The sequence below is a fragment of the Phascolarctos cinereus genome, unplaced genomic scaffold (genome assembly GCF_003287225.1).
Source record: "Phascolarctos cinereus isolate Bilbo 61053 unplaced genomic scaffold, phaCin_HiC Scaffold_4;HRSCAF=312, whole genome shotgun sequence".
Lineage (NCBI taxonomy): Eukaryota > Metazoa > Chordata > Mammalia > Diprotodontia > Phascolarctidae > Phascolarctos > Phascolarctos cinereus.
Genome location: NW_027555847.1, coordinates 544,203,783 through 544,219,945, shown reverse-complemented (window position 1 = coordinate 544,219,945; position 16,163 = coordinate 544,203,783). Strand labels below are relative to the sequence as shown.

At 37.5% G+C, this 16,163-nt stretch overlaps 1 protein-coding gene across 7 annotated transcripts in view; it reads right to left on the bottom strand.

Moving 5' to 3' along the window:
* The window catches only part of ATP9B (ATPase phospholipid transporting 9B), a 460,772-nt gene that overhangs the window by 428,211 nt on the left and 16,398 nt on the right, over positions 1 to 16,163 (bottom strand). For 4 of the 7 annotated variants that reach the window (XM_020986912.2, XM_020986914.2, XM_020986916.2 and 1 more), the window contains exon 2: positions 7,622 to 7,798. In XM_020986912.2, the coding sequence (XP_020842571.1) occupies positions 7,622 to 7,798 (177 nt within the window). Of the gene's footprint in view, positions 1 to 7,621; positions 7,799 to 16,163 lie in introns of those variants that run through there. The other 3 variants (XM_020986913.2, XM_020986915.2, XM_020986918.2) reach the window with 2 other exon arrangements.

The window sequence follows — 16,163 nt, the reverse complement described above, 5'->3', positions numbered from 1 at the left end:
ACTATAATAATTTCACACAAAAACTCTACTGATATAAATCCAATAAAAGATTTGAGTCTCAAAGAATATAAAAGAGGGAAAATCAAAAAGATTGAGAGAGTAATAACTACTGATATATATGTGCCTATTTTCTCATCTCCACAAAAACTTTATAAGAATAATCAACACATAGAAAAGGCATAGTTGATGAGGAGAAAGGAAGAGAGAAGCTTTCGCAAGCCAATCTCCATAATAAACATTTTTATCATTACACAATTGAATGAATGGCACAGAGCAGAGGCTTAGTCACAAAAAAAAGGAAGTACACTGTTGCTCTTAAAGGCTTAAAAGACTGATTTATTCTTTATAGAAATTTTAAAAATTTATTTCAAAGAATCTTATTTTTAAATTCATTTTTATTCTCCTGGTTGCATGTTTTGATCTTCTTTGTCACCAAAGTAAGATTCTATGCTCTGACTCTTTTTGTGCTGCTTACTCATGATCCTAGCCAATTACTTGAGTTATAAACTCTTTGTTAAGGTAGGAGTCTGTTTCCAATTTGGAGAATGTACTATCCTGTAGAGGGCCAGCTCTGGGGAGCTGGAGGGCTTAGGCCAGCCCGGGTCTTACATGTAGCTTGTACTAAGTCCAACAGCTGTGTAAACTCAGGATGTCAGTTCACCACCCCCCCATTCCATCTCTTGAGAACAGGATGCAGGAAGGGAGGAAACAGATAGGGTACAGGACACAGGAAAGAAAGTAACAGGCAAGGTACAAGAAAATAAGAAAATCACTTAATTAGGTTTGTGCTTTTCATGAAAAATAATGTTACTATTGCTAGATTCAGTACTATATAAGCCTGAGCCCTCAGATCAATAAACAGAGTTTGTTCTTGACATTTCCCACTTGGCTCATGTGATTCTTTCTCTCTTCACCCTTTGCCAGCATCAAACCACAGCCGCAGACACAGGCACTCGCGGCACTATCCTAAGCTTCGGGGGCTTTGTACAACTATTTTCAGAGATACTTCTAGGGACCTGTAAATTTTCAAGGTGCTATGATCAAGGGTAAAATCTTTATTCCTTTCCTGGAATGTGCTCTGGTCTATGAGTGACCACAAGCACTCCTTTCTGTCTTGGAACTATGCTGAGGATTTTCTCTTCACCACCACCACCACTACAAGCTCCACCATGCCAGCACTCCTTCTAACCGCAGGACTGCCACTCAGAACTGCGACCCAGATCCAAGCACGAGCATAGCAAGAGAATCCTGCACCAGCAGAGAGATCCCTGCAATCCCCCTATGATCAGCCACTCGATGATTCCCCCTCAGTCTGTGGGCCGGAAGCTCAGGAAGCAGCTGCCGCCCTGGGGCCAGGCTTGGGCACTGGGGCTGAGACCACCGCGCTTCTCTCTCTCACCGCAGACACAGACTTTTCCCACTGACCTTCTAAGTTGTCTTTGGCGTTTGTGGGTTGAGAAGTCTGGAAACTGCCAGTGCTGCTCGGGACTCAGTCTTCTGAGGCCTGCTCTAGGTTCACTGTGGCCTGGGTGCCCACACCAAATTGCATTCCTCTCCCAGCTTGGCACGATATACCTTTCCGATCAACTATCCAGGCTGTCTTGGGCTAGAAATTTGTTTCACTCTGTCTTTTTGTTTTAGAATTTGTTTAGAGCCATTTTTTACAGGTATTTGGAGGGGTTTGGGGGACAGCTCAAGCAAGTCACTGCTTTTACTCCGCCATCTTCTATTCATTTTTATTCTCCAGGTTAACTGCCATCAAAAAAGAATCCTAAAAAAGGGCCCCATTTTCTTCATTAAATTCAAACAAGTATTTCCATATATATACAAGTATTAGCCTGATGGTTATAATTTACCTACATAAAAATTCACTGTACAAGACATCATCATAAAAGTCTTTCCCACTTAAGTTCAAAAATGTTTATTTTCACATGATTAATTTAGAAGAGATCATAAGTTCATCACAGTTACTTTCTCCTGAAATGGTATCACTACAGCTATATAACATTTGATAGTATTAATATGTTTCTTACTTGGGAATCCAAAAATCAAATCATGGCAGCATTTATACACACAAAGATCTCTAGTTAAACCATAAAACTTTGATTTTAAGAAGACAAATGGCACAGAAAAATTTGAAGTGGTAATCCCTCAAAAATAACTTTCTTAAAGTCACTAATCCCCATAACATCCCTTGGTGAGTATATGACAATGATAAAAATAATTTGGTGAGGGACATTTTATTTCACATACTTCTGAAAAAACATAAAATGGGAAAAATGAAATAACATTGTTTTTTGATGGTAACCTGATAGTGTTCCAAGTTTACAAAGTGTTAAAGTAAGACTAGCACTTCTGGCGTGAGGACTGTCAAGCCCTTTTTCAGGGCTGCTTTCTGCCTTTGGTGTCCACTGTAGCATGCACAGTAGGTACACCTCCGTAAAACCATTTTGGCAAACAGGCTAAATCAGTTTGAGAGTAACTGACAGGCCTTCAAAGCTGTCAGTGAGACATTGAATGAAGTGAGCAGAACCAGAACATTGTACACAGTACAATACACAGTAACAGCAACATTGTGCAATGATCAACTATGACAGACTTAGCTCTTCTCAGCAATAAAATGGTCCAAGACAATTCCAAAAGACTCATGATAGAAAATGCTAACCACATGCAGAGAAAGCACTATGAAGTCTGAATACACAGCGAAGCATATTATTTTCATTTTTTTCTTTCATGTGGTTTTTCCCTTTTGTTCTTATTCTTCTTTCATAATATGACTAATGTGGAAATATGTTTAACATGATTGTACATATACAACCTATATCGGATTGCTTGTTGTCTTGGGGAGGGGGGATGGGAGAGAGAAGGAAAAATTTTGAACTCAAAATCTTACAAAAATGAATGTTGAAAACTATCTTTACATGTAATTGGAAAAAAATAAAACACTATTAAGGAAAAAAACCCTGTCAGTGAACAGGGATGGGGGGTCATGGAGGCTGTTTACCCCAAGCATGTGAACATTTCCCAGAAGGAACAGGCAGATATGAACAATTCGCACCAAAGGGTTACGAAGGCAACAGAAGCAGATGCTGTGTAGCACTTAGAGCTTGGTCAGACATCAAGGATGCCAAGGTCATCTGTTGCATCCTAAGACACTGAAAATCATCTTGACTTTTATCTTGCCACTGGACTTTGATGACTCTGGAAGACTGAGAGTTACTTTGTGTAACTGCCTCACTTAAATCCAATTTATGTGCAAGTCAAAAAATATCATCCATACCATCTTATCAATTTTACCTACCTCACAGTCCAGTGGCAGTGAGCAAGTAATGAAGCAGCAGCGGCAGATAGACTGGGAGCTGTAATCACAACCCTGCACAGAGGCAGCCCAGGACAGGGTCATATTCTCACTGGACTAAAGAAGCAGTGGGATTCGGTAGCCCCTGAGTGTCTTAGCAGCCTTTTCTAAGGACTGCACCACTCATCTCCTGGCATGAGGAAGGAGCTTTTAGAAAAGGTGCCCTAAAAATTGTTTGCTTCCCCATCCCTGAAACCTAATCCTGGCCTTTTTACAGCAGGCAGGGATCCTACCAAGGATCTACCCTAAAACACACACACACACACACACACACACACACACACACACACACACAAAACCAAACATACAAAAACTTTTGCAAAAATGATTCCACTCACCATTGGTACATGGAATGTGTGCGTGCTTATGAACAATAAGAAATCCAGCAGACTTGAAAGACGAACAGCTCTTGTTGTGAGAAAACTCAGCAGATATCACATCCAAATAGCAATCTTGAGTGAAAAAAGACTGGTAACTGAAGACCAGTTTACTGAAGTAGGAGCTGAATACATGTTTTTCTGGAGAGGTCACAGTGATGAGCACCATGAAGCTGGCATAGGTTTAGCAATCAAATATAATGTAGTCAACAAGCTTGCAGGCCTTCCAAAAGAAGAGAATGACAATGCAATTGCCATTTGCAGGAAAATGACATGCCACCATCATCAGTGCCTATGCTCCTACCATGTCAAATCCTAATCAGGTCAAAGAAAAGTTTTAAAAAGACTTGAGACTCATCATCAATGTGCCAAAAGAAAACAAACTTGTAATTCTGGATGACTTTAAAGCCAGAACAGGCACAGACTATCAGATATGGGAGAGAACCCATAGGGGAAATGGAGTCACAAGCAGCAACAGCAAGAGTCACTTACTGCTGAATATTTGTGGGTCTCATGATGTTCTCATCACCCAACACTGTTTTCCATTTACCTAAATGCAATAAAGCTTCATGGAGGCACCCTCACAGCAAACACTGGCATTTAACAGACTATGTCATTGCAAGGAAAAGAGATACCCAGGATGTGAGTGACAAATCCTCTCCAAGCTAAACATTCACATCAAAGAAAAAGGCAACCCCAAAGCAAGATGACTACCAGAAGACTTAATGTCAACAGATTAAAGCACTTCTCCAAGCAGGAACAGTTTGTTGCTAACTTGGAGGGAAAACTAAGCCAACAAATGGCTCACAACAGTGAAGCAGAAAAGAAGTGGGCAGCTTTCAGAGATCTGATGACAGGCACTACATTTACTCATCTGGGCCAGAACATTCAAACATCAGGATTGGTTTGATGAAAATGATGGGGAAATTCAGAAGTTATTAATCAAAAAAGAGAACTTCACAGGGTTTATCAGCAGGATAGTTCATCTGTCTCTAAGAAGGCAGCATTTAACTCCGATCAAAAGTATAAGCAAAGCTTAGAGAGATACAAGATTCTTGGCTCAGTAAGAAGGCAGATGAAATTCAGTTTTACACTAATAGTAACAAAGTGCTGTTATGATGCCCTGAAGGATATTTATGTTTCAAAGATCTATGGTGCATTTCAACCACTCAGTGCTAATGGAGCCACACTGATGAGTGATAAGGACATGATCCTGGAGAGATGGGCTGAACACTTCCATGGTGTTCTCAACAGACTATCATCAACCAATGCTGAAGCCTCTGATCATACACCTCAGATTGAAGCCAAACTTCCAAATGAAAAAGAGCTTCTGAATACCATTAGGCTCCTCTCATGTGGCAAAGCACCTGCTATTGATTCTATTCCAGCTGAGATTTATAAGGCAGGGGTCTACTCCTCATACAAAAGCTGACTGAAGTCTTCCAGGTTACATGGCAAGAGAAGGTTATCCCCCAGGAGTTCAAGGGTGCCTTTACTACCCATCTATGAAAAGGAAATAGGTTGTCCTGCGGCAATCACAAGGGTATCCCTCTCTTAGTCACTGCCAGCAAGATTCCTGCCAGAGTCCTCCCTGATAGGCTGATACTTCACCTGGGAGATGTTCATCTTCACCAAGAGCCACTGTGCCTTCAGAAAGGGCTGAGGAACAGTTGATATGGCATTAGCTGCCCCAGGAAAAATGCCAGGAGAAGAACAAAGGTCTGTACACAACATGTGTCAATCTGACTAAGGCCTTTGAAACTGTCAGTCGTGAGGGCCTGTGAAAAATCATGGCAAAATCTGGTTGTCCAGAGGAAGTTCATCAGTACTGTATGCCAGTTTCATGATGGCATAATTGCACAGCTTCTGGATAACAGATGATGCTCTTGCACTTCTCTAGCCATCAGTGCAGTGAAGCAAGGCTGTATGCTTCCTCCCATGCTTTTTAGCATGTTTTCAACCATGTCGTCAAATGCTTTCAATGAGGACAAACACGGCATCAAGGTCAGCTACTGCACTGATGGTAAATTCTTCAACTTGAAAAGACTATAAGCCAAGCATAAAATGGAGGGAGAGCTGGTGCACAACTTTTTGTTCATGGATGACTGTGTACTCAATGTGGCCTCTGAAGCTGTGATGCATGAGTAGGGATTAATTCTCTGTCCCTGGTGTTAATTTTGGCCTGACAACACCAAGAAAACAGAGGTTCTCCACCAGCCAGCATCACACCATCCGTATGTAGAACCTTCAATTACAGCCAATGGGGAAATTCTGAATGCTGTGGATAAGTTCATTTACCTTGACAGTATACTTTCCAGGAGTGTGCATACAGATGATGAAGTTGACACATACAGTACCAGAGCTAGCTCAGTGTCTAGGAAGCTCCAAACAAAAGTGTGGGAGAGAACTTAGCCACTGTGCTGACCTCATTGTTGTACACCTGTGAAACCTGAACAGTCTACCAGCACCATGCCAGAAAACTGAACCATTTCCATTTGAACTGTCTTAGGAAGATTATGAAGATCACCTGGCAAATAAGTTCTCAGACACTGAAGTCCTTTCTCAAGATGAACTGCCAAGCATTCTAACCCTAGTGCAGAGAGTACAACTCTGATGGGCTGGCAAAGTTGTTCTGCATGCCAAACATGCGTCTGCCTAAAAGACTCTTTTATGGAGAATTCACACAAAGCAAACATTCATCTGGAAGTCAGAAGTGATACAAGGACACTCTCAAGGTCTCTCTGAAAAGCTTTGGAACTGATCGTGAGACATGGGATAGCATAGAACCACCCAGCATGGCATGCCCACATAAAAGAAGGCTCTCTGATCTATGAGCAAAACACAATTGCAATAGCTCAAAAGAAATGTGAGATGCACAAATTTAGAGACATCTCCATTCCAAATGTTCACATGGATTATTTGTGCCTGACCAGGATAGAGACTTCCAAGCTCACAACGATCTATCAGCCGCAGTCGGATACACAGTATGTACACTGACCTTGACGTAGTAATGTCATTTTGGTCCTCTTCAAGTACAAAAGACAACAACTACCACCACTAATAATGTTCCATTTATGGTGAAATGGCACTGATAAGCTCATAGTAGGAAAAAGTGTACTGAATATAAACTTTGAACAGCAGAAAGAATACAAAGCTATAATTTATTTGACATTTTCTATTAAATCATGACAGCTGCATTCAGCTAGAATGTCCTTCCTGTCTGTACCTAGGTCTGGACTCTTTCAATGAAGGACTCTTTACATATACAATGTACTAACTTTTATCATTTTCTAGAGTCACAATTGCTGATACTTATTATATAGCTCCCACACATCTGCTTAACAAGACTAGGGCTGAATTTGCTTCAGAATTCATTTACTATGTATTTGTACTGATCTGTATTTTGGATAGATAAGGAGAAGACATTCATTGCTAGTGAAATAATTTAACCCACCTTAACTTATAGCCCAGTGACACTATATGTACTTTAAAATTTTACTATGCTCTTCTATCTTTTCTGATGGGAATGTTATTAATGAAACAAAACAGAACAAATAAGTTTATAAATGACAGTATAATGAACAGAACTAATTCTGCCCTGTATTTATTCCAAGATCATCAATTTTTACATACTTTTTAACTTTTAAAATTGATATGTTAACTTCTATTGAATTAATGAATTTATTTGTCCCTCTACCTTACATTAGTCACAGCCAAGTAAAGCCAATGTTGTTATTGTTCTCTAGGATATCAATGAAAGATTACTGCTGTCTTTTCATCTAAATGTGAATTGCAGGGGGAAAAAATTGGAAGTATTTATAAATGTAATTTGTTTATGCATTTTGACACTTGGGTATAAGGAAACAGGTAGTGATAAATAACAAACCTCGTACACAGGAATTTCCATCCACCACAAACAAGCCACTCTATTCCTCTTCTTCTGTAGGTTACTCGGGCCCTTGGTAATGTGTGATAATCACTTTCATCATTTTCAAAACCTTCTTCAGACATCATTAGTGGCATTTCATCCAAATGGGAGGATTCATCTTCTAGCTGATATCTACTTAAAGAAAAAAAAAGAATAGTTAGTTAAAAATATAAGAGCCCTCCATGCTTCTGTTTTATACTGCTACTTTTAAAATCAAATTCCCTAGTCACATATATTTCCATAAGCAGTTCAGTGGGTATCATAATTGTCTATTATGTATTCCCATGTCTGGTAATCTAGACATTCCCACTTTTATCCAGCCTGACAAGAAGTAATTGCTATCCCTCAACTTCCACATATTTCCAAGAAGCGAGGTATCTCAGTGATGAAAAAATGCTGTTTTGAAAACAAAAGATAAGAATATTCAGGTCTTGGTTTTGATACTTAATATTTGCCTGAAGCTTAACAAACACCTTAACCTTTCTTAGCCTAAATATTCTCTTCTGTAAAAGGGGCATAAATACTACTTATAATACCTACCTCACAACAGTGTTGTGAGAAAAAAATTGTAAATGTTAAGGTTCTACATAAATATGAGTTATTATACTCAATGCTAATAGCTTATTGTTTTACTCTCCAACATTTGTTAGATGTAGGAACATAGCAACTCTATTAGTATATTGGAAACAATGACTGGATTTACTATAGTAAAAGGTTGTACTGGTCAAGTATGAACATATAAGATGGCTATGGGCAATCTAGAAAAAATCATGAGAAAAATGTCAAAATAGTAACCTCTTTCTGAGTAGCTGAAAGGAAATGTCCAATTTCTTTTAAAAAGTATTCTTTAAAATTCTTTTTAAAGTAAAGCATTCTGAGTAACATAAGAATACAGGATAAGGGATTTAGAGCTAGAAGCATCTCAAAGACAATCTAGTCAGTCAGTGAGTCAACTAGTGAGTAAAATAGTATTTATTAAGTGCCTACTTTATGTCAGGCACTGTATTAAGCACTGGGAATACAAAGAAAGGCAAAAAACAGTCCCTGTTCTCAAGAAGCTCATAGTCTATTGAAGGGGAAAGAATGGAAATAACCATGTACAAATAAGATACAGAGGGAAGGCACTAAGATTAAGGAGGACTGAGAAAGACTTCCTGCAGAAGGTAGACTTTAGCTAAGACCAGAATGAAGCCAGAGAAGCCAGAAGGCTGAGGTGAAAACAAAGAATATTCCAGGAATGAGGGGTAAAGGTCAGAGGAATACACTGAAAAGATACAGAATTGAGATGGAATGTCTTCTGCATGGAATAGCAAGGAGGCCAAACAATATTTTATATTTGATCCTGGAGGCAACAGGAACTTACTGGAGTATACTGAATAGGGGGTGATATGATTAGATTTGCCCTTTAGAAAAAAAATCAATTTGGTGAGAGGAGGAAGGACTTGGAGTGGAAAGAACTTGATGCAGACCAACCAGCAGGCTATTGTAATAGTTCACAGATAAAGTAATAAGGGTCTTGGCATGAGGGTGGCTGCAGTGTCAGAAGAGAAAAGAAGGCATAAAGGAGAGATGTTACAAAAGCTGAAACAACAAGACTTGACAACTGATTGGATAAAGGATGTGAAAGAAAGAGAGGAATATAGGAAGATTCCTAGGTTGCAAGTGTTGGCAACTGATAGGATGGTGGTACTCTTTAGAGAGTAATAAAGAAGTTAGGGATAGGAGAAGTTTGGGGAGAAAGCGTAATGAGTTCAAGGCTGGACATGAGTTTAAGATGGCTATGGAATATCTAGGTTCAGATTTCTAATAGGCAGTTGGAGCTATGAAACTGGAGATTGGGAAAGGAGTAAAAGCTGGAAAAGCAGAATTGAGTCATCTACATAGAGATTATAATTAAAATTACCTAATCTTACAGCTGAGGACCTGAGGCCTAGAAAGGTGAAATGACTGTACTATGTGGAAAAGACAGTAGTTAAACCCTGATCCTTTGATATAAGAAGCAATTAAAAATTAAGAACTCATGTAAATGATCCATTATTGAATTCTGCTATCCCCTTCCATTTTATGAGTAAATTCATCCCATTCACATCCACAGTTATGATAGTTAATTAGGAAGGAAGGAGGGAAGGGAGGGAGGGAAGAAGAAAGGGAGGCTATGTGTACAACATTTAAGTGTAGCTCTGGAAAGAAGTTGAGAAAATGTCTTTTAGTAAGTTATTTAAGTTCCCTGTCCCTCAATTTCCTTATCTGTAAAACAAGGGTTTTGTATTGACTAGACTCTGAGATCCTTTGCTGCTCTACATTTATGATCCTATATAACATCCCTCCAACAGGTTACTGGCCTGGGAGCTTGGTCATGGTAGGGGACCACAGACTGACTCCTAGAATTTCGCAGTTCGAAGGAACGTTAGGAGTTGTTCAATTCAACCAATACCTGAACAGGGACTCCCTTGTATAACATCCTCCACAAACAATCATGCAATAGACCTCTGCTTAAAGACACCTGGTGATGAGGAACTCCACCTCCCAGACAGCCTATTCACTTTTAGACAGCTTGAATAATCAGGTTTCTTCTCATATTTCAGAGATCTACGATTTGCCTGAGTAGACTGTCCCCCCATCTGACACTGACTGAAGCACCCATATACCAAAAGAGGTGTTCTGTGAGTTGACAGGGCTTTAAAAAAAAAAAAAGTACCATCTCATAGCCAGCCCTGTGGGGTCTTCCCAAGTTAGCAAGTTTTCTCCTTGTATATAACAGCCATACCACTCATCACCTTGCTATGGCTGTCAGGAATTTAATTAGAGGTTACTTTCATAGCAACATGAGACAAAGACATAATTAATATAATTCACTTATTTTCAGATAGAAGTTGGGGAGATTTCTTCTCTTCCTGGTCCCCATGTTTCCAATGATAGAGCTTCTGGCCTTTCCAACCTGGGCTTTCTTTGCCAACACAAGATGATCCAATTAGATTGTGAAAATCTTTTGAAGGCAGATATTGCATGTGAAAAGGCCTCTTTGTACCACCAACTACACCGTCACCAACCCTTGCACATACTGCCTAGTAATCTTCATGAAGTGTAGCCAAGTAAATGATAATTTGATATAAGCATTACTTGTGTATTACACTGGAGTGAGTATGGTGCAAAGGACAGAGGGATAGATTTAGCCTAAAAGGACCTGTGAGAAATGCTAACAGTTTGGTTTTCACAGACTTTATAGGAACAATGAATACTGCAAAAAACAGATGTTACATAGGATGTGCAGGAATGTGCAAAATAGGATGAGGGGAGAAAGGGCAGAATGAACCTATCCAATCATATAGCTGGAAGAATTCTCTAAGTTCCTCTTGAAGGAAGCCCAGGTTGAAACCAGCTCAAACTGTGTCAGGGTCAAGGACAGTCACTGACTTTCCACTAACATCCATGCTTAATTAGCCTCATGCATATTAATTTACACACTCCATGGGAAGAGACAGCCACCATTTTCATACATGCACTGAATGATGAGGGAGGGAGAACACATCAAGGAGTAACATGTAAAGGGCAGTCCAGGAAGAGGGTCGTCCTGTCCAAAGGATGAAATGAAGGGTGGGACAAGGTGGGGTTAAAGCCGAATAATCCTATATAATTGCTTGCTCTGCTTCCGTATGTGTGTGTGTCCCATGAGGGGGCATACACCTGCTTCTCGCGAGAATCGACAATAAATGTATCTCTTTTTTCACTCCACAAACGGTGATTTCATTATTACCCAGCTAACTCTTGTTTGGGAAATTCAGTGAGCCTAGTCTCAGACTGAATTCTGAATTGAATCTGGGGTCTTTATAACAGACCTATATTCAAATCTTGGCTTTAATACTACCTGTGATCTTGGGCAAGTAATTTCACTTCTCAGGCCTCAGTTCCTTATCTGTAAAATAATGAGATGGTACCACATAGTCCCTAATATCATTTCTAGCTCTAAAGCTATGATCTGGTAACTCTTTGAAGAGGTAAAGAGTTGGAGTGGAGAGGGCTGGGTATGAAACACTACACATGCTGGACGATAATATTGATTTCTTTTTCCTCCTCTTTTAAAATTTTTGTTACAAGGGATAGTTGGGTAAGAAAGCAGGTAGGGATAGATGCAGAAATGAAAGTGATGTAAAAACACAAGATATCAATAAAAATTTAATTTAAAAAGCAAGACATTCAGAAAGAGAGATGGTAAGTGACAGAAAATTAAAAGGCAATACATACAATGAGGATACAATAGTAAAAAATAAAATGAAATGAAATAGATATCAGCAATAGATATAAAAAGAAACTGAACCTAAGCAAATATAGATAACTTGACTGACTGGGGAGAGAGAAATCCAGAATTAAAACACTTGAGAAAAAACAAAAGAAGGAATGAGGAAAACTTGACATTAAAATGCTGCTATAATCTCTAGTTCACACCCATTTTTGACCCTTTTAGCTTAAAAAAGACTATCCCCCCCAGCTTTCATTGCTTCTCCCTGTAATCTAATTTTAAAGATTCCAAGACAGATTAACAGATAGGAGAGAAATTATTATGTTAAAATGTGACTAAGAATAGCAATATATTTTTAGCAAGGTAGTATATTAGGCAGTCTTGTTAATATTGACATAGTCCCCCCTAAAAATTGAAAAGCATCTTAATATTTCTTTAGGGCAACATTCAAAATGAGAGTCACTTGTTAACTAAAAACATTTCCTGGTGTCCCAATGGGCACTCACAAGTTAGAATATGTTTAGAAGTGGGCAACCAGCAAAGAGAGGGGATTAAAACCATGTCATATAAGGAATAAAGAGCAGAATGAGGATGTATAATCTAGGGGAAAAAGATGACTTGAGGGGCATGAAAATTGTCTTCAAATATTTGAAAAGGTTTCCTATGGAAGATTAAATATCTTTTTACTAAACTTCAGAGGACAAACTTAGGACCAGTGGAAAGAAGATACTGAACATAACTTAAAAGTTAGATATGATAGGCCTCTTCTGATTACTAATCTACTGATTACTAGGTGGCAAAGAGGAGAGAGCTAGGAAGATCTATTCAAATCTGCTTTCAGACATTTAATAGCTAAGCAAGTCACTTAATCTCTTATCAGCTTCCATTTCTTATCTGTAAAGTGATAGTATTATTAGCACCTACCTCCTATGGCTGTTGTGAGGATAAAATTAAATATTTGTAAAGTATTTTACAAACCTTAAAGTACTATATAAATGCTAGCTATTATCCACAGAAAAGCATTCATATTTCATATTTAACAATTTTGATTTCTTGGAATTTAAAATAAAACTTTGTCCTAACTTACTTTGTGATATTTAAGAAATAACCAGGATCTCTCAATCTTAGTTAACTTTTAGAACAATGTCAAATGTTCAGAGGAAACTTAACCTCAAGTTTCAATGAGAACTGTAGCTGTATGTTAAATATTCCCTTTCTTTCTCACCTTTCCATCTATTCAGAGGCAGCTAGCAGAACAGTACTGAGCCTAAAGTCAAGAAGACCTGAGTTCAAACTCAGCTTCAGACACTTAATTAGCTGTGTGACCCTAGGCGAGTCACTGAACCTCTCTTTGTTTCACTTTCCTCATCTGTAAAATAGAGATGACAATAACAGCACCTACTTCACTAGGAATACAAATGTCACATAGCACATTAACAAAAAACGACCATGTAACACAACATAAAAACCACACACAGATGGAAAAAAACAAAAACATTAAACATATCTATTACTGACAATTTATAAAAAAGAAGATATGAAATTACTTAATTATGAAAAGTGAGATGGTCAAAGAATAAACCACAGAAACAATAGATAATGTTATTAAATATAAGAACAATGAGACAATATGCTAAAAGGCTTGAGATGTAGCCAAAGCAGTACTTAGAGGAAAACGTTTATCTCTAAAGACTTTATCCAACAACAGAAAGAACAGATCATTGAACTAGGCATGGAAGTAAAAAAAGGCTAGAAAAACTACAAATTTTAAAACTCCAATTAAATTTTAAAAAAAAATTAACAATCAAAAAATAAATTTAAAAATTTGAAGTTTTTAGGGGCAGCTACATGGAGCAGTGGATAGAGCACCAGCCCTGAAGTCCAGAGGATCTGAGTTCAAATGCGACCTCAGACCAAACACTTGACACTAGCTGTGTGATCTAGGGCAAGTCACTTAACCCCGATTGCCTAAAAACAAAACAAAGAAAAAAAAATCTGAAGTTTTTAAAAAGTCAGTTAATAAAACAAAGAGACTAACAGATAAAACTGTTTTTTTAAACCAGTAAAATAAATCACTAATCTAATTTTAACCAAATTACCAATATAAAATTTTTTTAAAGAATTCACAATAAATGAATAAAGTTATCTGAAATTATTTTGCCCAATTATATGACAATAACACTGACAACCTATATGTAATAAGATGAATATTTACAAAAATATAAAATGTTCAGATTAACAGGACAAGACATATAGGAGTTAAATAATAATCTCTGAGAAAAAAAAAAACATTTGAACAACCTCCCAAAAGGGGATCCACTCCCTAGGTGGACTGACAAATGATATCCAACATTCAAAGAACAACTTACATCCAAAAAAAGGAAAATAAAGGGTCCTACTCTTTCCACTCTAATTCCTTCTATGACACAAATTTGATCTTGATTGTTAAGCCATGGAGGATCAAAATAAAGAAAGAGAACTTGCAGACCAAAAATCAAAGGCAGGAAAAATGAGCCACTATACCAAAATATTTATAGCAATACTCTTTGTGGTAGCAAAGAAATGGAAACGAAGTGGATACCCACCAACTGGAAAACAGCTTTGAAAAAACAATGGCAAAAATAACAATAATAATAATAATAATTCTGTTCTGTAGGAAATGATAAGTATTAGAAATTTAGAGATGCATTAAAGATTTATATGAATGAAGTAAAGTGATGATGAAAATAAGCAGAAGGAATAAACTTATATATATAAATATAACATAAATGAAAAGATAAATAAAAGGAATCTGAATTCTTGGGCAATTACGATGGTCCTAAATAAGTGATGATAAAACAAATTCTCTCTGGGCAGAGAGAAGGGGGACAGAGAGAAGGAGGTACTACTAAGCTAGACTGTTCTTCTTCACAAGTATTTTTCATCACAAAGAAGGGTTCAATCTGGAGGGGTGGATGTTTAAAATGTTTTGTAATATAAAGACAAAAGGTAGCAATAAAATGTATTTTTTCTCAAAGAACATAAAAAACCCAGCTCTACCACATACTGCCTTTGCGATCATAGACAAGAAAACTATTAGTGTTCTCAACTATAAAATACGGGCATTAGACTAGATGACCTATAAGATCCCCTTTAAATTATATGATTCTTGTTGCTTCCTTACAGGTAGTAGCCACAGTGCCCTCCAAAGCCCAGTTTTCCTTATCCTCATGTGTTCTCTGTGTCCCACACAGTTAGTTAGGTTTGGTCAGTTCTATGGTTGCCACTAGCCTCATCTGGAGGGAGCTACAGAAGCTATTAGCACGTACTCCACAGTCTAGAGATTATGAAAATACACCAGGAATGGAGAGTTTCACATAATCCATTAGGGGTTCATCCTTAATATTCTCTTCCTTAGGACAATATTCTAAGACAAACTGGGGTGAGGATGAGGGGTGAAAAGGAAAATTGAGTGATAGAGGTAAAATTACAACCTCCAGCTGCTATGGGGTCTCTAACTAGTATTTAATTTTCTGTCAACCTAAAATCTATGGAATTCAGTCATGTTTGCAAAAATATTCTTAATATTATAGAAGACAATTATTTTAGTTAAACATATGTACCCAAAAAGAATTGACAATAACATTAACTAAAGCTAATTAACTTGAAAATTCAAATAACAAACCAAAGTGAACATTAAAGCATGCCATAAATAGCAGTTCTATATAATTAGACAGCAATCTTCAACCACATGAAACATCCAAAGAAATGTCAGTAACATACTAATAACATAGGAGTTAAGTATGAAAAGCAAATTTTAAAAATTAATAAGATAAATAAAAGAAAGGAATTAACAAATATATATTTATGCACTTACATAAAAATAAACAATGAATATATAAATGAATGACTTATGAATACATAAATACATACATATACAGATGTATACACATATATTTTTATGTACATATATTTAAATACAGATACTAGTTACCATATGTAAAACTTATTGTATTGCTACACAGAAATTACAGCAGACATTCTAGTTTTGTTATCATCATACATATCTCCCACAGACAATAAGCATTAAGTATACACTATACACACACACACACACACACACACACACACACACACATATTCACACACTCTATACATGTATATACATACATACATGTATATTATATATATGGACAAACTGAAGGAGGGGGAGGAAGCACTAGCAGGTAGGCGTAATCAGGAAAAGATTCAGGTGGAAGATGGTATTTGAGTAGTTCTGAAGGA